Source organism: Muscardinus avellanarius (assembly GCF_963383645.1).
Source record: "Muscardinus avellanarius genome assembly, chromosome: 20".
NCBI lineage: Eukaryota > Metazoa > Chordata > Mammalia > Rodentia > Gliridae > Muscardinus > Muscardinus avellanarius.
The window spans coordinates 1,045,048-1,069,378 of NC_137806.1; the positions used below are offsets into that span (position 1 = coordinate 1,045,048).

At 43.0% G+C, this 24,331-nt stretch overlaps 1 protein-coding gene across 1 annotated transcript; it reads right to left on the reverse strand.

The window, feature by feature from the left end:
* Positions 1–974: 974 nt before the first annotated feature.
* Positions 975–21,474, reverse strand: LOC308277777 (very-long-chain (3R)-3-hydroxyacyl-CoA dehydratase 1; the record flags this gene model as incomplete). Its single annotated transcript, XM_080717159.1, has 7 exons — positions 21,329–21,474; positions 12,733–12,850; positions 12,542–12,560; positions 12,378–12,466; positions 9,462–9,583; positions 3,064–3,242; positions 975–1,057 (listed from the first exon to the last, which is right to left on the reverse strand). The coding sequence occupies exons 1-7, from the start codon at positions 21,466–21,468 to the stop codon at positions 975–977; spliced, it is 750 nt and encodes a 249-aa protein (XP_080573285.1). The 5' UTR covers positions 21,469–21,474.
* Between the last annotated feature and the right edge of the window lie 2,857 nt (positions 21,475–24,331).

Genomic DNA, 24,331 nt, shown 5'->3' on the forward strand with positions numbered 1-24,331 from the left:
TAAAGTGAGCTTGTTTCAGGTCATAGCTGGAAACTTTAAGTTATGAAAGAACCACAGGGGATTATATAACATGATTTTTATAAGATAATCTCATATAGAGAAGCCTTTCTCAAACAAAGACCTTAGTGTAACACTATGATAAGACATCATGGTCATTTTTTTTTTTTTTTACCACTGGAGGCAAGTATATACTTTTATTTTTTCTAACCTCTTAAAATCCATAAAGTTGAAAAAGTTGTCAGTAAGTGGTTCATTCAAATAAACACAAATTTGGTTAATACATAATTTCAATGGTCTCGCAATGTTTTCCAAGAGTATCTCCCTAGGGTTGCTAGGGATGTAGCTCAGTGGTAGAGGACTTGCCCACCATGTGTGTGGCCCTTGATTCCATCTCTAACATTACCAAAAAAAAGTATATACTTTTCCAATTGTGATATCTACTTAAATATTTTCATGCTGTTACTTTGCATCAAAATTATTACCATAGCTACCAATGTTTATACTTTCAAATACTGTTATTAATCATAGATGCTGCTTTACTTAAAAACAGACTGTGGGTTCCAATACATTCTTAATAAGTTATTATAATTTTGTATTTACTTTCACTTACAAATATATAAATGCTACTGGCAGGTAACATAATATTAAATTATTAAAAATAATTTCTAAATATAGATTTTTAAAGCCTTGAGCATATGTTGCAAAATAAAAATTTAGTAAAACTAAAAAAAGTTTTTTTTTTTCCAGGTAAGATACCCAGTTATCAACACCTACCTAGTAGTAGATAATATTTGCACAGTTCTTGTAAAAACAGACTTGGCACAATATGAAGACCTATATTAGTAAACACCATGTATCTCAAGTAATATTAAGAGACAATACATTCCACAGTATTTCATGAAGTTGTTTATTCTTGTTATTAAAACGTGGACTCGAGTAATCTCAGGAAAAGCACCTTGTTTGCAGGGATCATTTTAATCATCCTTTTCTACAATCACCTCTCCATGAAGCACCTTTCTTCTTTGACGTAACATATGAAAATAGAGTTGTGGAAACACTTAATTGGAAAAAAAAAAAGAAAGATAAGCCAGCACTTTAGATAAGCTAGCACTTTAAATTACTTATGCTTGAAATATGTTAAATGTGGCAAAGTTTGAGAGTAAAACATTATATAGCATTGTTAACTCCCTAATGTTTATGGAATCTGGGGTAGGAGTACTAATGGAGGCCCACAAACTGTATGTCTAAATATTTTAATGCAGCCAGGCATAGTGACATGCCTGTAACCCAGTACTGGAGGATTGCAGGTTCAAAGTCGGCCTCAGCAACTTAGCAAGACTCTCGGCAACCTAGTGAGACCTTGCTTCAAAACAAAAAATATAAAGGGAAGGGGATGTAGTTCAGAGGTTCAGTTCCCATCCCCACAGAACGTACATGCATACGTACTTCAACGCTTCGTCCATTAACTGCTGCCTGGTGACTGCAGGGCGCATGTGCTGGTGGGATGGTCAGCCCACACGACAACGGACAGCAAAGAGGCACCATCTGGACAACAAGCCATGGTACCGGGCCGAATTCTAAAACTGTGATTTTACCCAGAGTTGCCCCAGTAAGATAGTTAAAGCTTGTTTTGTGAATTAAGTTCATGGGTTTGTTTATTCTGCTTATTATTTTTTGAGATTTTTAAAATTGTTTATAGCTAATGTTAATTTGTTCATCCACCAACATTTATACAGTTATTTAAAGCACTGCTTCATATTAACTCAGAATATTCTCCAAATTTGACTGGGCAGGCAATCATTTGCCCAGCTGACTTGGTCCACGTTGCACAGAGCAGACTGCCCCCGGGCACAGCTTCAAGGAACACCTGCTCTGGGGCCTGGGGAGGGGACCTTGCTCTCCTTCTTCACTGGTCTCCATACCCCCTTGGTATTTCAAAGAGCCAAGGGGTATGACAAACAGAGCAGGAATAGCCCTCTTAGCAATCCTGAACTGGCCTGCCTGGGAAAATCTGATACAGTGTCAGGCCGAAATGGCAGGTGATAAAAGAGGGCACTTTCTGACCACTAAGTCAAGTCCAGTGTGATTCTAGAAGGGCCTCAAGCTGGAAACCTCAAGGCGCTGGCCAGGTTTTATGCACCAGTGTAGATGAAACACTTCCAATGTAGCTTTAAAACTCTGTAAGCTTCTCTCTTTTCTCCCGGCACTGACATCAGAGTCTCTGACTTCACTGAGAAGAGTATGTAACAACCTCACTCTTCTCTCATATCTCTTGCTAGTGAAGTAGCAAAATTTGGCCTAAAATAAATAAATCACAATTTTTTGTGTGTGAGGTACTGGGGACTGAACCCAGAGATATTCTACCGCTGAGCTATACCCCCAGCCCTATTTTATTTTTTATTTGGAAGCAGGGTCTCACTAAGTCTCTAGGAGCCTCTTTTAATTGTTGAGGCTGGCTTTAAAACTGAGAGCCACCTTAGTCTCCCAAGAATGGGGGTTACAGTATTATGCCGCCACACCGAGCCTGGTCACTATTCTTAAGTGAGTCCAACTCCTGAAAGACATTAGTGGAGAGGCAAAATTATTCAAGTATTTTAAGAGAAGCACCTTTGCTGTTTTCCAGTATCCACAGCAACACAAAGACAACTAAAAAGTGCCCCGAGATGCGTTTCCAAGTATGCTTAATGAATAAATACATAGGACACGGATTTTTCCTGAATAGAATGTTTACATTCAAATAATCCCAAATGCTTATAAATGGCATATTTTCCAAATAATTTTTTCTCTCACTTTAAAACACTAACTGTACTAAGCATACTAGAAATGATTTTGGGAAAGTAATCGCTTGTGAATTAAATGACTTGCCTTTTATCTCACAGTAACTCTCCTGACTCACTCCTCAGCTATTCTATGAATTAATGTGGTAATCAAATAAAGGTTTTACTGTATTTTGAGCAATTATTTTAAGTTATTTCTCCTTTCTTATTATACTAGCTTGTTATATCTTTCCAAAGCCTTGCCTATCATATGTTGTATCAGAGTATTAAGTAGATGTATACTTACATGGTATATATGAGGCCATGGTTATAAGAAGAAAATAATAGTAGTCAAAAGAGACATTGTATTTGTTAGGAAGTCTTATTGAAAACATTCCTGTTTTCTTCACATATGGCAAGGCAGCATATATTGTAAGAAGTTCACCAGCAACTCCAACAGGATATAAGATGATAAAAAAATTATATCTGGAGAAGTAGAAACATCAGAGAATTATTCTTCTAGAATAATTGGTGGGTTTCACGACATAATTCTTTCTATAATACTGTATTTAATCTTAGAAATACTGCTACAATAACCTCATATATGAAGGTTAATTTTTCTCACCATCTGTTCATCCTTCTTTTTGTTTGTTTGTTTTATGGTACTGAGGATTGAACCTAGAGCCATTCTACCTCTGAGCCACACCCTCCTAGCCCTTTTAAATGTTTTACTTTGAAACAAGCCCTCATTAACTTGGCGAGGAGCTTTGCTAAGTTGCTTCAAACCTGGCATCCTCCTGCGTCAGCCCCAGCACTGGGATTGCAGGCATGTGCGGCCACACTTTGTGAAGGTCTAAACAAAATGCTGCCTTACTTTACAATACTGAAATCCTTCCTTATACTTAAGTTTTTGTGGCACAAGTTGGTCTTGAACTCCTGGGCCCAAGTAATCCTCCTCCCTTAGACTCCCAAGTAGCTAAGACTAGGCATTTGCCAGTGTGCCCAGCTACGCAGTTTCTAATGCAGTGTTTTATTTGTCAAGTATTGCAAAAATAACTTCTTTGGAGCATGGGATCACAAATGACTATTTCCCCTGCAGCTAGTGTTTTACTGATCAAGTACTATGCTTAAAAATGCCAGTTATGATATTAATTTTATACCTAAATCTTGAAATGACTAAAGCAGGTATTAAGAGGTATTTAAAAACTCTTTGTGGCTACTAATTAGAAATGATTACCATTCCAGAACACAGATGATACTACAGAAGACACCAGAAACAGCTGAGTATATCACCTCAAACTGCTTTTCAAATCAAGTAAGACAAGTTACTTCAAAGGAATACATAGTCAGCTTGCTTAAAATACAACTGAGAAAGTTCTGTTTAAAATCCCAAACCCCCACTTGCCCAAATGGGCTGTGGCAAGGTCTCTAGCACAGAGGAGGGCAGGCCTGCTCATGTCTCCACTTGGGCACCCTGGGTTCTGTGGTCTCCAGCAGCAAGGGCCCAAAGATCTAGACAAGTGACAGTTCTCCCCTAAATAAACCATTTTCTCAAGCCAGTCATTATGTAACAGTTACCATAAAAACCTAAAGGAATCGGACTAATCTGTATGATTAACTACAGATTAAACTATCATCTATAGATTTAACTATAGATTAAGCACTTTGCTAATCACTTTGCTGGCATGAAGAAACATCTATGAAGTCAAATTCGTCACTGAAGAAGCTTGGAGACAACTAAGACCACCGATTCCCACATGCCGCAGCCGTGCGGGAATAGGAGACGGGAAGAAAGCCAGAGTTGTTTGCCAAGACAGATTAATGGGAGAGAGGAATAATCCCTTTGCCTATTTATTCTCTCATGTCCTGGTTATAACCCTGGCTTTCTTACTAGTCTCAGTTTTCTGTGCATCATTTAAATAAAACTTTTTATGTCAGTTTTTTAAATCATGTAACTGAACATTTTATAGTCTCTTCTCAAAAAAATGCCCAAACAGATTAAGTTTTCCTGTTTCTTATTTTACTTTATGTGCTCTCAAATTATTTTGGGTAGTATTGTTCTTTAATGGTAAGAAAAAATTATCACATGTAGAATAAATTAGTTTCAAGCCTTAAGAACAGAAAAAATTCTAGTGAAATGGGAACAAATTATACAATGTATTTTACTTTATTTGCACTTTAAAATAATTAGCCTGGAGCCGGGCGTGGTGGTGCACGCTTGTAATCCCAGCATTTGGGAGGCTGAGACCAGAGGATCGCAGTTCTTGGACAGCTTCAGCTACTTAGTAAGGCCCTTCGCAACTCAGTGAGACCCTGTTTCAAAATAAAGAATAAAAAAATTGGGCAGGGGGTGTAGCTCGGAGGTCAAATGCCTCTGGGTTCCATCCCCAGACCCGTAAAAAAAAAAAAAAGAGCCTGGTGTGGTGATGCATGCATGCATGCTTGTAGTCTCAGTACTAAGGAGACGGAGACAGGACTGAAGGTTTGTGGCCAGCCTCAGCTACTTAGTGAAGCCCTCTGCAACTTAGTGAGACCCTTTTTGATGAAACTTAAAAAATAAAAAATAAACAATAAGCCAAACATGGTGGCACAAGCTTGAAATCCCAGTACTTGGGAGGCTGAGACAGGAGGATCATGGTTCACGAATAGCCTCAGCTACTTAGTAAGGACTTTTGCAACTCAGTGAGAACCTGTTTTCAAAATAAAGAATAAAAACTAGGGCAGGGGGTATAGCTTTGAGGTGGAATAGCCCTGGGTTCAATCTCCAGTACCACATACACACAAAAAAGTCACTAAGTTCGCCGGGCGTGGTGGCGCACGCTTGTAATCCCCGCGCTTGGGAGGCAGAAACAGGAGGATCGCGCAGGTTCGAAGCCAGCCTCGCATGCTGGCTTAGGAGACCCTGTTTCCAAATAAAAACGTAAAAATAGGTCTGGGAGTGTAGCCCGAAGGTAGAAGGGCTTCCAGGAACCCCAGTACCACCAAAAAAAAAAAAAAAAAAAAAGTCACTAAGTTCTGAGGGCAGGATGGGAGGCTTAACTATTATAGATTACATTCATAAAAATATATGATGCTTCCTTGAAGATTCCCAAATTCCAAAACATAAAGTTGTGTGTGTGTGTGTGTGTGTGTGTGTGTGTGTGTGGTGGTGGTTGGTGGGGTGTGTGTGTTTGTTTTTGTTTTGTTTTCTTACAGAACTGGGGATAGAACCCAGAGGCATTCTACCTCTGAGCTATACGCCCAGCCTACTTTTTTTTAATTCTTTATTTTGATATAAGGTCTCAAGGAAGTTACAGGGGGCCTAAGTAGCTGAGGCTGGCCTGGAACCTGCAGTCCTCCTATCTTAGCCTCCCAAGTACTGGAATTTCAAGTGTGCACCACCACACTCAGCTACCTAAACTTTTATTAAAGAAATGCATGTTTAAAATTAAAATGGAAGTCAATATGAAAACATAGTCCAGTACACAATTATCTGTTCTGTGGACTTTTCCAGACACACTTTTGACACATAAATAGAACCAAAATACATTCAAAAATCATGAAAGTAGACCAAACTTTATAAATAAGAAGCCATTTCTAAATTAAACTTTTGAGTTTAAATTATGATTTAGACTGTTTAATGAGGTTGGCAACTAATACTTAGTTGGGAGTTTTAAGATTTTTTTTCTTTTTTTTATGGTGGTACTGGGGATGGAACCCAGGGGCCTTTTACCTCAGGGCTACACTCCCAGACCTATTTTATATTTTTTATTTGGAAACAGGGTCTCTTAAGCCAGCAGAGGCTGGCTTCGAACCTGCGCGATCCTCCTGTCTCAGCCTCCCAAGCACGGGGATTACAAGCGTGTGCCACCGTGCCTGGCAAGTTTTAAGATTTTTTAATGTAAAACATTCATGATTATGATTAACTGACAATTATTATCTGAACACATGCATTTCAAAGTTGAAATAGTTTATATAATACCTTGCTGGACATGGCAACTGAAAAATGTTTTCTAAACAGCAAACGTAAGCATGCAATAGCTAAGTTTTGTCCTTTTCCAGAAATTCAAAACATGCAAATCCATTGCAAAAGGCAGAGGCAAAGCATTCAAAGCTAATGTGGCTGACCTAAGGAAATGTTCAGACCACATTCTGCTAACTTCTTCACACCAATATAGGGAATGAAAGACACTATGTGTAAGTTAATATTTTTAAAGGTGACAGAGGTCCAAAAGATCACCATGCAGACGGGTACAGCTGGACTCTAAGATAAAGTCCAACTACATTCAAAACTGCCAATCTTTCAAAAGCCCCAATCATTAAATGCATTTTCACATACAGTAAGAATGAAACCAGCCTAAAGTGTAATGGTAGACCACCTTCTAATGACAATGTATTAAAGCTCCAAATGTAATTCTAAAACCCTTTATTATATACAAAATGATAAGTCACAAATATCAATAAAAGAGCTAGAGAGTATTTCTAAAATCTGTGAGGCTATATATTACAACAGTGATCATCCTTGTGTAGAGGGAGTATTAGTAATTTCAAGGTTTTTCCCTTCTTTTTATTTACTTACATATTCTAATTTATTATATTTCAACATGAATAACATATGAGTTTTAAGAAAGGAGTAATCACTTAAGAGAAAGTGGTTCTGCTTTTAATACATGAACACAGAAATACAGATATACTATTGTTCATTTTATTTCTGTGATGCTGGGGATTGACCCAAGGGCATTTTACCTCGGAGCCACATCTCCAGCCCTATTTTATTTTTCACTTTTGAAGCAGGGTGTTGCCGAAAGCCTCACTAAGCCACTGAAGCTGTCTCAGACCTGTGATCCTCCTGTCTCAGCCTCCCAGTCCTAGGATTACAAGCGTGTGCCACCATACCCAGCTTCCCACTGTTTATAAAATCTCAAAGCATTATTTGTACTATCAGAAGACTGGAAACAGCCTAACTTCTAACAAAAAGAAATTCAATTGCACCGTGGAATGCTGCAGCATTCCGGAAGAGGTGAGGAACTGCATTATACTGCACTTACAAGACTTAAAAAGCCTTCAAGGGACAAGCCAAAAGCACTAACATAACACCCTGTTTATGTGAAGAGCTGACGCCTGCATTTTTACATTTATGTTATAAAGTCTATTTATTTATAACAAATTTATGTACCTTACTATAATATAATGTATTTATAATAAATAAACTCCAGAGCTTTTCCCTCCAGGGGAGGGGTGTGGGCTGGGCGGGAGAAAAAACAGGTACTTTCATGTTTATTCTATAATCTTCTTCATTGTTTGAACTTTTTATGATGAAAACCATTACTTTTGTAGTTTGACAAAAGATTTTAAGAATGAAAATATATTGTACCCCTTTTCTACTGCATATAGGAGAGAGATGTACTTAACACCCCATTTACCACGCAACTATGAGATTGGGGGATACTCAGAATTGAACCCAGGGGCACTGTACCCTCTAAACTATACCTCCAGCCCTATTTTTTATTTATTTTCTTATTTGAAAAGAGGGTCTAAGTTGTGGAGGGTCTCACTACTTGCTGAGACTGTCCTCGAACCTGGGATCCTCCTGTCTCAGCCTCCCCAGTATCAGGATTACAAGCATGCACCACCACGTGTAGCTTACAACTATTATATATTTTATTTTTTATTTTTTTTCCAGTACTGGGGATGGAACCCAGGGGCATACTACCTTAGAGCTATAGTCCCAGACCTATTTTTTAAGTCTTTTTTTTTAATTTTTGAAACAGGGTCTCTGAGTTGAGAGGCTGTCCGTGAACCGTGATCCTCCTGTCTCAGCCTCCTGAATGCTGGGAATTATAAGTGTGTGCTACCATGCCCAGATATTAGATTTTTTAAATGTTTTGTCTCCTTGAGAGGACAAACTGCATGTTTCGTTTTGTGCACACCTGCATCTCAGTTTGAGCAGGCACACACCATCTGTGCTACCATAAACATAAGAAAAATACAATGAACCAATCTATACTGGCTTGTGATTTACTCTCCAAAGAGCAGCTTCGTTTTTATAATAAATATATCAGTTTTCCTCAAAAGAATTCAAACTTTTGGACATGTTTTGTTTTAAAAACTATTTTTTCAGATAAATATATTTGGAGCCCTTGAATTTGGCCCAAGTTCCAAATGATACAATTTCAAGTAAGTATAACTTTTTGAAGTGTCCATCTGCATTACTTAAAGCAAAAAAGGGCACTTTATACAAGAAGCTAAAAATTGTGGGTCTTATACTGAATATTAAAATAATTAGAATCAATCAGATAAAATATCATATTTTTGGCTCAAGGACAGGCCTTAGCAGTGCAGTGAGACTCTCGGCAAACTAGTGAGGTCTTGTTTCAAAGACCAAAACATAAAATAGGGCTGGGGGTGTGTCTTGGAGGTAGAATGCCCTTGGGTTCGATCCACAGTATGAAAGAAGGAGGAAGGATTGTCTTGAAGAAAAGTAACCAATTCTGAGGTAACGTAAGAATATGTTTGCCTTGTATCCCCTTCGCACAAAATATATTTTAGCATGATCGCCTCATCACTAAGTCAAACTTCGAGAACACAAGTTACAGCGCTGCCAATACCAAAGGCAACAGCGTCCTTGCGTCATAGAGCCACGGCATGAGTTTCATTCTCTGCGTTAGCGCGGCACACGAATGAGCATGCACAGGCCAGCGAGACTTCACGGCAGGACACCGCCACCTGGCCCATTTGATGAAGTACGGCGAGTGGTCGAGGAGGCTGAATGTGTAGAAGGAGTAGCGAGTGAGCTCAGTCGCCGTCCACGAGACCAGGAAAAGCACCACGCTCTCCTCGTTCTGGATCTGCAGGAGTACAGAGAAAGCCAGTGTCGTTCAGCCCGACTCGTCCGCCAAGGAGAGGCCTCGTCATCCTCTTAATTACTTCTTTATTGTCTCATCAGAGTGGACTCGTCAGGTTGAGCAACGGCAACAGAGAAAACCGAGAGCAGCCACCACAACAGCTTTAGTTCCCGGCAGGGAAGGTGCGCAGGCCCCACGTGCAGGAACGGCCGGGTGTTCACTGACGTCCCTGCCCTTCCCTGCCCATCAGCCCTCGAAAGCGGAGTGGAACAACCTGACCCTGCAACTTTCCCTTAGTCACCCAACCAACACACTCTACTGAGATACTAATTCCGTAAGCGCCCACCTCTCTTTGTCCTGATTACTACTATTTTAAATCAGTGCCGTTATAACTTCTTATCCAGACGACTGTAACCATCTCCCAAACTGTTTCTCTTCCTTTCCTTACAGTTTAAAGTTCTCTCTTCAAATCAAATTGAAATTGCCTTCCTTTGTTGGTGGTCGCAGGAACGCCTAGCAACCTGTACTATCCTTGCCTGGCCAACCCGTGTAGACACGTCAGCGCTCAGCCCATGCAGCACTGCTGTGGAGAAGCCTCCCTTCAGGCCGTGGGACAGACTTGGGCCAGGGTATACCACAGTGCAAACTGGGCTCTTGTCCCACAGCACTTAACACTAAAATAATTAAATAAGCATTTGTGTGACTAGCCTCTCTCTTACTTATAGGCTGCCTGAGGTGGGAACCATATTTGTGTTAATAGCCACGTCTCCAGCAGTGTTGGGCACAGAATAGCTGCGGAGTTAGTCCCTGTCGCAGGAGCAGTACCTGTGTGACGGCCCCACCCCACTTCCCACATCAGGACCACCACAGCTGGGACTGCCGTACGCATTTTCGTCAATCTAGAATTTACACACTGTTGGAATAGAGAAGGCATGCGATAAACATCGCCTGACTTCATTAAGGAGCAGTTGACAGGTGCCAATGGGAAACTATTGTTGGAGCAAAGGAAATGGTGATATTACGGGACAGGTCATCTGGAGGACAGAGGCGGGTCCTTTTCCTCTCTGGATCCGGCCATTCTCTAGCATCTCTCTTCATCTGTTTCTCTAGCTAATGTTGGCTTCTCTTTTTCTTTCTTCTCCCTAATTCTTCAAATTCTCTCGGTGGCCCTAGCTCAACCCTTCCATTCATTCACTGCGTGGTACAACCTCTCTTTTATTCTGCTGTTTTTACTACTGTTTTTCTACTAGTAAGCACTCTTCACTAATGTAAAGGCAGGCTCTCCACGTGGCGCGTGCACACTGCTATCAGTACGGCGGTCCATGGTAGGGAATGAGTGGATGGAGCAGGCTGAGTGAAAGACACTAGTCAAGAGGTATAAAGTGGAGAGGGGCGAAGGGCATAAGGTCAGTGGTCAGCCCCGCCGAGAGGAGGCCAGTGCAGCTAAGAGGAAGCGGCAGGAAGCTAGGTGTCGGTCCCAAAGCACACAGGAGACAAGGCAGCATCTGTGGAATGACAAGGAGGCCAGAGATCTGTCCTCAAGTAGACAGCAGACTACAAAGGCCGTCAAGAAGGCCAGAGGCTGAGCGGGGAGATGTCTCTGTCACGGGTTTAGAAGGCCCAACAGACTCAGCGTCGTGTTTGTCTCCTGTCATGCCTCCATAAATAATATGTTGATTTTCCCCTAAGTTTCTCAGCCCTAACTTACTTTTTAAATTTCTAACTCATTTTTATTGACAATTTTTATAACTAGTTTTCTTTTTATACTTTCATTGGTACACTGTATTTATACGTCATAATGAGGTCCAAAGTGATATAGACATATATGGACACAGCACGTGGTATGCTTTCTTAATTGACAGATCAAAATTATATTTACAGTGGGCAACATGGTGTTATAAAATCTGTATGCATTTCAGAAAGGTTAAAGTAAGGTAATTAACAAGTGCATTACTTAACATGCTTATCATTTATTTGTGGTGAGAACTCTTAAAACCTACTCCGGTTAGCAATTTTAAGCACACAATGCCTTTTTATTAACTACAGTTACTATGTTGTTCAATAAATCTCTTAAACTTATTTCTCCTTTCTTAACAGAGATTTTGTATTCTATCCTTTGGTTCAAAAGGTTCACCTTTAACTTTTTCCATTTTTTTCAGGCCTACAAAAACTATATTTACTTTCTGTCTGTTGCTATAATATTCAGTGATAAATAAAGAAAAATTGTTTATCTCGACAACTCAATAACATATTCAAAAAGATAACTTTGATATTATATCAAATAACAGAATATTATATCAAATAACAGAAAATTTTCAGTTATTTGGCAAAAAACAAATGTTAATTTTAAAAGTCACAAAATAGAGCCGGGCGTGGTGGCGCACGCTTGTCATCCCTGCGCTTGGGAGGCGGAGACAGGAGGATCGCGCAGGTTCGAAGCCAGCCGCGCTGGCGTAAGAGACCCTGTTTCAAAAATATAAAATAGGTCTGGGAGTGTAGCCCGGAGGTAGAAGGGCTTCCAGGAACCCCAGTACCGCCAAAAAAAAAAAAAAAAGCCACAAAATATCAGGGAAGAATACATTATAGATATAAGATGCCAATACTTCCGTTTTGTTTGTGTTTCAAAGTTACTCTGCTTCGGCACTAAGTCAGTGTTGAATAAAACTTAAATTCAAATCCAACTCTTTCTTGACTAATTGTTCTGTTTCTTGAAATACACCAACGTTAATGCTTTAGACTATCCTATAAACAAAAAGCCCTTCTGCAGGCTCCGTGGACAGTGGCCTGCCTCACTCACCGGCTTTACGCTGTGCGTGACGAGCCACACCATGAAGATCCTGGAACTCACTTGGACCCCGGCCACAAGCACAGAAGTAGGCACGATTCCTTGAAGGAAAAACAAGTCAGCGATCGCCCTGAAGGCAGTTAATAATAAAAAAAAAAATTAAGGCAAAAACTCACCAATTAAACAGTGGACTATCTGTAAGCAAATTAAAAAAAATCACAAGTCAGCGGTAGAAGAAAACATTAAAAAAATCAACATTGATAAACCAATCCATATTTGGTATATAAAGAACAAAATAATATTGACATTGCTCAACAAAAACATTTTCAAATAAATATTTCAACATAGGAAAATAACAAAAACTTACCTCAAGTAGCGCGAAGGTCTGGAAAAACTTAAGAGTCTTCTGAACACTTTTATATAAACCTCTGTGTGTCCCTTTTTCCATATAGAAGCGCACCATGGCCACAGCCAGAACCAACCACCTGGAGAAAATAAAAGTATTTTATAAAGTTCTATCAAAATTAATCACACTGCAGCCGGGTGTGGTGGTACATGTCTAGAATCCTAGTACTTGGGAGGCTGAGACAGGAGGATTGCAGGTTTGAGGAGAGTCTCAACAACTTAGCAAAGTCCTCCACAACCTAGTGAGACTCTGTTACAAAATAAAAAATAAAAAAGAGCTGAGAGTGTGGCTTAGAGGTGGAATGCCACTGGGTTCAATGCCCAATACCAATAATAACAACAACAATAATAATTCCACCATGCATGTTCAAGGCAGGATTATTCACAATGGCTAGAGGTAGAAGTAGCCCAAGAATCCATCAATCACTGAATAGATTAAAAAACTGTACAATAGAATATTATTTAGCCTTTAGAAAAAGAAAATTCTAACATGCTATAATGTGGATGAACTTGAAGACATTATGCTAAGTGAAATATACATGGTATGTATTTGCATAAAATACATAGTTGGATATACACACATACAACTCTGACAGCTTTTTACCTCATAATACTTTTACAAAATTATTAAATGCTTTTGGATAATCTCATTTTTTGATATATAAAGCTAATTTCTTTAGTCTGTCTGCTGCTGAAATAAAAAAAAATATGCTGGACAGTGTCTTGTCCCTTGTTGGTCTCTTCAATACCATTTGTCATTTTAATAAAGCATACATATAACTATATAAATTGTATCATTTCTTTTCAGGAATTTCTGTGTATTTTTTTAAATTGTGGTATGATACACAGAATTTTTACCATCTTAGTCCTTAAAAAATGTACAGTTCAAATACATGACGTACACCCACACTGCTGTGAAAGCCATTCTTTCTGACGAGACAACTGTCATCCAGAGACACTAAGTGTTTGACCCCAAGCCTGACTGTAAGCTAAGGAGCGAGGCTGATGTGGAGCCTCCAGGGTCCCGATGCCATTTCTGAGCCCCAGCTTTACTGGGGTCAATGCATGCTTTCATCTCACAAGACAGCAAAACTGAATTAAGTGCTGGGCTAATCACAGAGTACTAACATGGACGTTTTAGGTACTTTCAGGCTTAAATGTTATGATTTCAATATCCTCAATTCCAAGTTCCCGTGCTTCTAATAAAGGAACAGAAGGTTTAATAACTTTATAAACTTAGTAAGTTCTCCTTCACATTTTCCCTACACTTGTCTTTTTTTAGGTGAACTCAAACCAGACATCTATAAAAAAAATTGAGAGGCGATTATTAACCTACCAAAGAATTCACCAAATGATTAATTTAAATGGCATGTTTTGCCAGGCGTGGTGGTGCACACTCGTAATCCCCGCGCTTGGGAGGCGGAGACAGGAGGATCGCGCAGGTTCCAAGCCAGCTGCGCTGGCTTAAGAGACCCTGTTTCCAAATAAAATATAAAATAGGTCTGTGAGTGTAGCCTGGAGGTGGAAGGGTTTCCAGGAACACCAGTACCACCAAAAAAAATATAAAAATAAAAATAAATGGCAAGTTTTCTACATTTTTGAATACCATTGTACAAAAAATTCATGCACTATAACAACTTTTATTATTGATCCATAGGTGGCAGTATTGTGCCATTTAGTAGAGCACTGAGTATGCCAATCACACTTCAAAATAAATCAACACACTTTAAGTTTCAAAAAGAAACAGAACCATTATTCTAATGTCTCTGCTTTTCAGTAAATAAGGCCCACATCTAGTCTAGACCAGTCAAAGCTCATTTCTTAAACCCACTATCATACGTGACAATAAAAGTTTCTCTAAGGGCCCAACATTTAAGTATCTGGACTTTCTTCATCTACCAGGTTGGTAATTGTAATAAAGTAAACAAAAAATCCAAAGCAAAGGGAATTTTTGCCATTTGAAATTGTTTCCTGGAATGTTCAGTTTTGTTTTTAAATATGCCAGGGCTATTGATTACATGAACTCAAATAGATACAATCAGTCCTTGATAAAACAGATTCTCTTTGGGGAAACAAATGTGTTCCATACACAGGAGACTTCTCTCTTGCTTCCTTCACTCATCCGTTTAGTCGCATTTTAGGTTCAACATCTGTTGCTAGTCTAGACCCCAGGCTAGATGCTAGAGAACTAAGGATACACAGGACATAGTTTTTGCTGCAGGAACTTTTTGCTATAAAAAGATATGCCATAGCTTAACACACAAAACACATGGGTCTTCTCTTATCACTGTGGCTACAAGGACCTTGAAAAACCCTACTGTCCTCCGTACCCCACACTTCCAGAAGAAGAAGGAGAAGAAGAAGAAGAAGGAGGAGGAGGAGGAGGAGGAGGAGGAGGAGGAGGAGGAGGAGGAGGAGGAGAAAACGTATTGATGGGAATCTCTTTCTTCTGTTTTCCAGTGCTTCTTTTTTTGGAGACTGATGACCTGTTCCTTGAAAAACTTAGCTCTCTACATGTACATTCCTTTCAAAAAAAAGTCAACGCTGCCTTTTATTACAAGCAATTTCAAACATATACAATGGTGTTGAGAATGGAGAATAAGCTCTTCCATGTGCCCACTACCCAGTTTTAACAACAATCATCTCATAAGCAATCTCTAAAATGTTTCCTGGGTTAGGCCCAGTGTGGTGGTGCACACGTAACCCCAGTACTTGGAAAGCTGAGACATTCGGGAGGCTGAGACAAGATGACCGTGGTTCATGGACAGCCTCAGCTATTTAGTGAGGCCCTTTGCAACTCAGACCTTGTTTCAAAATAAAGTATAAAAAATAGGGCTGGGGGTGTAACTCAGAGGTAGATGCCCCTGGGTTCCATGCCTAGTACCCCCCCCCACACACACATCCTGATTGAAATAGGATTCACGCCCTGTCATTAGTCGTTGAAGTCTGTTGTCTTTTCACAAGTTTCCTCTTGTGCTCTCTCTCTCCATCCTTCCTTCCCTCTTTCTTTTGTAATTTGTCTGTTGAACAATGGCCGACTGGTCCTGCAGAGTTACTCTGTCTGGATTTTGCTAAACAAATGCCTACATTTCTCTTATTTTATATGTCCTGTACTTCTTGTAAGTTGGTAGTTCTAGAGACTTGATCAGATCCATGTTTGACTTCCTGGCAAGGCAAATCCATACGCTGTTTTGGGCACTTCTACAAGGGGCACGTAATTTCTACTTGTTACTCTTTTTGTGATGCTGGCAGTTATTGATGTTCATTATCTAGATCCATTATTTCAAGTTTTTGAAAAACAATGACAGCCGATATCCTAATTTATAATTTATGTGCCTCTTTTTTGGTACTGGGGATTGAGTCTAGAGGTATTCTACTTACACCCCCAGCCCTATTTTATTCTTCATTTTGAAAGAGAGTCTCATTAAATTGTGGAAAGTCTCACTAAATTGCTGAAGCTAGCCATTAACCCACAATCCCCCAGTCTCAACCTCCCAAGTATTAGAATTACAGGTGGTCATCACTGCGTCTGGCTCCTGGACCTCTTAGAATAATCATTTGGAAGGTGATGTGAGAGATGATTTTCAAGCTTCATAATCTGTACTTTTACATATTCATAAACCATCCTAAACCACCTTCCTAGACTAAATTTTTACCTTCCTTTGCAGCCAACAGATGAGTGTGTTAAATGGCTGCACATAGGTGCTCATGCCAGCAAAGGGTTAAGCAGAAATCGGCAGACAAGAAAAAAGCCTAATAAACTGGATTCGATGAAGACTGTCTGCTCTTTGCAAAGCAGTGCTAGGAGCAGGGAAGCCAAGCCACAGTGGGGAGAAGATATTTGCAAGTTGCCCCTCTGGCTAAGGATTCAGTCAGACTACATGAAGAACTCTAAAAGCGCAATACCTGGAAATCAAACAACCCATTAAAGAAATACAAGGGTAAAAATTTGAATTGATACCATACCAAGAAAACATACACACATGATAAGGTACTCAGAATCATTAGTCACCAGGGAAATAAAAAGCACAAGATAATACACTTGTTCAATGCACATAAAATTACCATAATGGATCATACCAATTGTTGGTGAGAAAGCAACTAGAAACTTAATTCGTTGCCAATGGAAAGGTTAAAATTGTACAACTGTATCAGAAAATAGTTTGAGCCAGACTTGGTGGCACATGGTTATAATCCCAATACTGGGAAGGCTGAGACAAGAGAATCACAGTTTCATGGCCAACCGCAGGTACCTATGAGGCCCTCCTCAACTTAGTGAGACCCTGTCTCTGCCTCCCAAGCGCGGGGATTACAAGCGTGCGCCACCACGCCCGGCTCAATGGATGTTTAACAACTTCATATCTCTAACTCTTGTTGTTCCCCATTCATGTCTATTAAGTCCTACTTATCATTCAAAGCTTAGTTTAAATGCTATGATACGCTTCACAAAGCTTTCTCTGACTCCTCTTGCTGCCTCCGGATACCTCATTTAACTTATTCTGCTTTTATTGCAGTGTGTGTGTGTGTGTGCCGTGTGTATTGGAGATTGAACCCAGGGGCATTCTAACTCCGAGTAACACCTACAGCCCTTTCATTGATGTTTTTGTTTGAAATAGGGTTTTGCTAGGTTGTTGAGAGTCTTGGTAAGTTGCAGAGGCTGTCCTCAAAACTGTGACCCTCCTATCTCAGCCTCCCAAGTACTAGGATTACAGGTGTGAGCCAGCACACCTGGCTGCAAAAAATGTTTATACACAAATGCCTCCATAAATCTTCAAGGACAGGCATGGTATATGTATCTTATTTACCTCACCAGACCTAGGAAACTCACTTATACATATGGGCTGGGCTCAAAAGTGTTTGCTGAAAAAAGAGAGAAAAATACTCAACTGCCCAGTCAAGAACCTATTAGGAGCCAGGCGTGGTGGCACACGCTTGTAATCCCAGCATTTGGGAGGCCGAGACAGGAAGTTCACAGTTCACGGAACTCAGTGAGACCCTGTTTCAAAATAAAGAATAAAAAATAGGGCTGGAGGTGTAGTTTAGAGGTAGAATGCCCCTTGGTTCCATTTCTAGGACCACAAGGGGAGAAAAAAAAAAACCATTAGGAGCAAGAACCGTAAAAATCCTTATATCTCTCAAAGCTATAATTCCACATCTGGAAAATTATCCAAAGCCACAAAGTCAACAGAAATAAATAAAAGCGAAATGTCATTTGGGGCGTCACTTAATCTGTTATACATTATACTCTTGTATAACCACAAAAAATTATGAAAAACTATATAGGAATATTTGTTGGAATATTAAATGAAAATAGAATACACAATAGAGCAAGTATTGTTATAACAATGACCATAGGGGTGTGTGTGTGTGTGTGTGTGTGTGTGTGTGTGTGTGTGTGTGGTGTGTTTTCATTCATTCAACAGATAATACTTAAATATTTACTGAATATTTCCTGAAGCTTACAGGCTGATGAGAGTAACAGACAATAAGCAATGAAGAATGAGTGAAATGCATGGTAGTTACATGACCATCAGTGGAAAGGAGAAAATAAAGTGGCAATGGCAATAAGAAGTGTCAGTATGTGGGTGGTTGTTTGGCACTAGGAATGAACACAGGGGCACTCTACCTCGGAGCTATAACCCCAGCCCTATTTCCTTTCTTTATTTTGAAACAGATCTTAGTTGCTGGGCTAGCCTTGAACTGCAATGCTTCTGTCTCAGCCTCCCAAGTACTGGTACTACAGGTATGCACCACCGCACCCAGCTTGTGGGTTGCTATTAGAAGATGCCAAGGTAAAGCCTTCCTGAGAATAGAAATGTAAGTAAATACTCACTTGTAATCCCCGTGCTTGGGAGGCTGAGACAGGAGGATCGCACAGGTTCGAAGCCAGCCTCAGCTACTTAGTGACGTTCTCAGCAATTTAGTGAGACCCTGTTTCCAAATAAAGTATAAAACAGGTCTGGGAGTATAGCCCAGAAGTAGAAAAGTCCATGGGTTCCACCCCCAGTACCACACACACACACACACACACAAAAGAAAGAAATTAGACATTCATATTAAAGACAATAAGAAATAATGAAAGGTTATGCTAGGTTTATAGAATTAGATGAGTTTTTTATATTAATGTAAACATTTATTACATTTAAAAATATTGTTTCCTACACTATTACAATAAAAACTAATAAATACTCCAAAGTTCTCCTAAAAGAAATAAGTTTTCACAGATTCTCAAAGTCAGCGTGATATGGGTCTACTTGGGGGGGCAGTTGTAGGAATACAAATCAGGGGCCTTACGATAGAGACATTAGATAAAAATGGGGGGTGCTGAGTAATTTTTTACTGAAAAGGAGGCACAAGCCAGTGAGTTTGGGATTCTACAAGTTAAATGAACTGAAGAACCACCCTCAGTTAATCCTCCGCTACCCTGTTAAGTACATGTTTTTGGTCCCAATGTCAATAGCACTTCCTCCACTTATTTACCACAGTCCCCAACAGGATCTTCCAATTCAATAAAGAGAATAAGAGTCTTGAATCTCATGTTTATTTCTACTGTCATCTCACTTGAAATGCGGGCCCTCTGTTTACAAATGCAAACTCTATCCTTCAAATCTCAGCGCATACGAAGACAGCCTTTGCCGAGAGTTAGTTACATGGATTATTCCACTCTGATTTCCTGTCTTATGAAAATGACAAGGAACTTTCTCATGACAGGCAGAGACAGATGGTTTTAGACAAGCATTGGTTTGCTGGGGGAGGGTAGGAAGGACGGAAATTAAGTGTACGAACACAAAGGAAAAAGCATTTAATTCTCCCCCGGTGAGACAGAACATCTAAACAGGCTGCCTTGGTGAGAATCCCTGGGAGGCTTGAGAGCAGCGCATGGAGGGGGAGACCAAGTGGACGGCTAGGGCTGCTCTGAGGAAGTCAGAGGGGATTACAGACGCCGGAAAGGGACCCAGGACGCAGGCAGCAAAGCGTAAGTGCCAATCCCTCAGGTTAGAGTAGTAGGGACGGGCTCACCGAAGGCTTTGCAACTGGAAGTGTGCCGTGGTTTCCATTTTTGAAATGGTAACCTGGATTCCAAAAGGGGAGCTGACTAAAAAGGGAAGGCGCAGCCCACCGCACACACGGCAGGTGTTACAAAACGGTCACCACTGGACGACTGCATTCTTTCCGTTGCTACTGCATGTAGAGGCGGTGAACTTCTCCAGGTGCTAGAAGCGTATTTGTTTTCTCTCTTTTTTAATTATAAAACTGAGGAAAGCTGAAAGATACAGGAACACGGACGGCTCTGGGTGGAAATCTAGGTCTGACGTCTGCTGTAGTGATCTTGTTGAGTTACCTCATCTCTCTGAGCCTCGGTTTCCTAGTCCACAAAATGTAGCATCATGACCTCTCAAAGGAATAAAGGACACTGAGAAAATACACCGAAAACACCAATACAAAACCCGACATAGAATAAATGTCAATGAATGTATCTTTATACACTATCCAGCGTAGTAAGCAAAGTAACAGACACTCGACAGCACACTCAAATCTGTTAGTAGATCCTGCAGCGAGTGTAAAATATTAAATATTTCCTCTTTTACACAGGTTAGTAATGCTCCGCGTGATATTGGGAAAATAACTTTCCAGAAGGCAGTGTAATTTAGCAACAGAAACTCATTCCCCCGACAGGCTTTGCGAAGGAGTTGACGCCGGTCACTTGGCCAGCTCTTTGGGGAGGGCAGACCCTGTGTCAGAGAAGAGCCGGGACTCGGGGGCCGCCCGGGGCTGGCCCGACCCCGGCTAGGGGCTCCGGCCAGGAGGGGCTCCGGCCAGGAGGGGCTCCAGCCAGGGGGGGTCCGGCCAGGGGGGGGTCCGACCAGGGGGGGCTCCGACCAGGGGCTCCGACCAGGAGGGGCTCGGCCAGGAGGGGCTCCGGCCAGGAGGGGCTCCGGCCAGGGGGGACTCGGCCAGGAGGGGCTCCGGCCAGGAGGGACTCGGCCAGGAGGGGCTCGGCCAGGAGGGACTCGGCCAGGGGGGGCTCCGGCCAGGAGGGACTCGGCCAGGGGGGGCTCCGGCCAGGAGGGACTCGGCCAGGGGGGGCTCCGGCCAGGAGGGACTCGGCCAGGGGGGGCTCGGCCAGGAGGGGCTCCAACCAGGAGGGACTCGGCCAGGAGGGGCTCCGGCCAGGAGGGACTCGGCCAGGAGGGGCTCGGCCAGGAGGGGCTCCGGCCAGGAGGGACTCGGCCAGGGGGGGCTCCGGCCAGGAGGGGCTCGGCCAGGGGCTCCGGCCAGGAGGGACTCGGCCAGGAGGGGCTCGGCCAGGAGGGACTCGGCCAGGGGGGGCTCCGGCCAGGAGGGGCTCGGCCAGGAGGGGCTCCGGCCAGGAGGGGCTCGGCCAGGAGGGGCTCGGCCAGGAGGGGCTCCGGCCAGGAGGGGCTCCGGCCAGGAGGGACTCGGCCAGGGGGGGCTCGGCCAGGAGGGGCTCCGGCCAGGAGGGGCTCCGGCCAGGAGGGACTCGGCCAGGGGGGGCTCGGCCAGGGGGGGCTCCGGCCGGCTCCCCGCGCACGTACCCCGCCGTCATGGCGCTGTTGTACAGGGCGAGCCAGGCGGTGGCCAGCAGGCCCGGGCGCCTCCGCGGGCCCGGGGCCTCGCGCTCCTCGCCGGCCTCCGCCGCGCCGCCGCCGCCGCCGTCCTCCTCGCTGGACGCCATGGTGGCCGCGCTCGGGCGACGGCGCAGGCGAGGCCGGGCGTGCGGGGACCAGCCGGGAGCCGGCCGCGGGGAGGCGGGCCCGCCGCAGCCCCGCCCACGAGGGGCGCAGGCCCCGCCCCCGGGCGACTCAAGCCCCGCCCCCAGTCAAACGCCCCGCCCCGCGCGCCCCGCCCCTCCGCCCGCCTTCCGGCCCCGCAGAGCGGCGGGCTGGCCTGGCGCGGTCTGCCCCGCGGGAACCCTGGCGGCCTGCTGGCCAGCTGGGGGCGGCTTCCTAGGGGGACCTCCCCGGCGCCCAGCCTGCCGTCCAGGGGTGCTGGGAGCGGAGCAGGCAGAGGGGCCGCCGCCAAGGTCTGAAGAGGTTCGGGAGGCCTGGCGGGGCCGCTGGTGATCCCGGCTTGGGGAGGCTGAGACAGGGGGGTCCTGGTTCCTGGCCAGACTCGCTTCTGAGTGAGGCCTTTCACAACTAGTGAGACTCTTTCAAAATACAGAATGAGAAACAGGGCTGAGGGTGTAGCTGCGAGGTATAATGTCCCTGGGTTCCATCCCCAGGACTGCAGGGAAAAAATGTCTTTTTATTTTTGTTTTTATTTTTTATTTCCATTGGCGCACTACAGACTCACATCACAATGTGGATCATGTTGACAATGGCGTATATTCACACAGTACTTGGTGCCTTCTCCCCGTCCCCTTTTCCCTCCCTCCCAAGGCTGAGTGTCCCAATGAACTATGTTATATTCACATGTATACACATATTCCAATGTGGCTTTTCCATTAATTAATCTCAGCCTTTTTCCTCCTCTATCCCTCCTTTCTGGCTTTGCTGAGGTTTCCACTACGTTTTCTGGTATCCCTAATGCTCCCTAGCTTGGGCATATTAGAGAAAACATGTCCCTTCTCTTTCTGTGCTTGGCTAATCTCACTTGACATAATGGTCTCCTGGTTTTTCCATCTTCCTGAGAATGACATGATTTTGTTCTAATTTATTGCTAAGTAGAATTGCATTGTGTATATTTCCCATAATACAGAAACAAACCCATACACTACACAATGGGAGAAGATCTTTACCAGCCACCACTCAGGTAGGGGGCTTATCCAGAATATACAAAGAGCTCAAAAGACTCTACACTAGCAAAACCAACAACCCAATTAAGAAATGGGCAACTGAAATGAATAGACACTTCACAAAAGAAGAGATACAAATGGCCAATAGATACATGAAAAGATATTCAACATCACTAGCCATCAGGGAGATGCAAATCAAAACTACGCTGAGACTCCATCTAACCCAATCAGATTGGCAAGCATAAAGAAGTCAAATAACAACAAATGCTGGTGAGGATGTGGGGAAAGCGGAACTCTTTTACACTGTTGGTGGGAGTGCAAACTAGTTCAGCTGCTATGGAGATCAGTGTGGAGATTCCTTAGAAAACTGGGAATGGATCCACCGTGTGATCCAGCTCTACCACTCCTGGGTATTTTTCCAAAGGGGTTGAAATCAGAGAACTACAGTAACACATGCATACCCGTGTTCTTAGCAGCACAATTCCCAATACCCAAAATAAGGAACCAACCTAGGTCTCCATCAACAGATGAATGGATTGCAAAAAAATAAATAAATAAATAAAAATAAATTTGAGGAAGAAGCGCCCACCCCTCCCTGTTTCAGTGCCCCTGGCTGTCTGTGCACGTAGAAGCCGAGCACAGTGAAACAGCCCCACTTTCCTGGATTCTGCTGTGTCGGTGTGTCTAAGGCACTGACACCTGCTCAGTGTAGACGGCTGCATGGCGCAGGGAAGCCGGAGGGCACCCCTGAGGAAAGTGAACAGGCCCCCAGAAGGCTCCCCAGCCAGGGGGCTAGCGAGAACCCCCCCCCAAGATCCCATTATTCGACACTCTATGATTCCTTCTTTTTACCTTCCTTCCTCCCTCCCTCCCTCCCTCCCTCTCTCTCCCTCCACCCTCTCTCCTAGTATCTCTTTCCCTCTACTCTTGAAACTTGCCATTTGGAAGGCAGGCTCTGGAGTCAGGTTACTGAAATTCAAACCCTGAATTCCTGACCCCACCTGTCGCTGTGACTTTGGGCAACTTAACCACCGGATGCCTTGGTTTTCTTAGTGGGAATCATAAAATAAAAACCTGCCTCGTCGAGCTGTTGCAAGATTAAAGTGAATTTACCCACGAAAAGCATGCGCAGGCCTTACATAGTTTGCCAGTCCCCGAGCCAGCGTGCTCGCCACCATTCTGGAGCCTGATGCCCATCCGTTCAATGGAAGAAACTCAGCACCGCTCAACAGGAGTGATGTGGACGTTAGGCGGTCCTCCTGGAACCGGAGCCCGGGCAGGGAAGGACAGCTGGACAGCCACTAACAACCAGTGCTGGAGCTCCCCGGAGGCCATGGGCGTCCCACGCAGAGCCAATCCTGAGAGGACACCAAGGGAGAACCAAGACAGATGGCCTGGGCTCCAGCCCTGGGAGCCCAGCCCAGAGGGCACCACCCCAGCCGGCGGTGGAGAATCTAGTGCACTCTGAGGAAGACACTGCAGTAGGGGAGGAAGGAGAGTGCAGGGTGAGTGCAAGAAGTCTTAGAAAAGAGGAATGGTAAAAACCTGCTCAAATTTGATGAAAACTAAACTCCTACAAGAAGGGTTTTTAAATTAGATAGGACAAAGTAAACATTCATTTGCAAATAACAGGAATCTTAAGGAAAAAGCTAAGAGAACTAGTGGCAGGATAAAAGGTCTATATGACAAAAACCAATTATTTTTTCCATACTAGCAAAAACAATTGGAAAATAAGAACATACACGTACCAGTATCCAAAACCATGATCCATATAAGGATAAATTTAACAAAACGTGCTAGA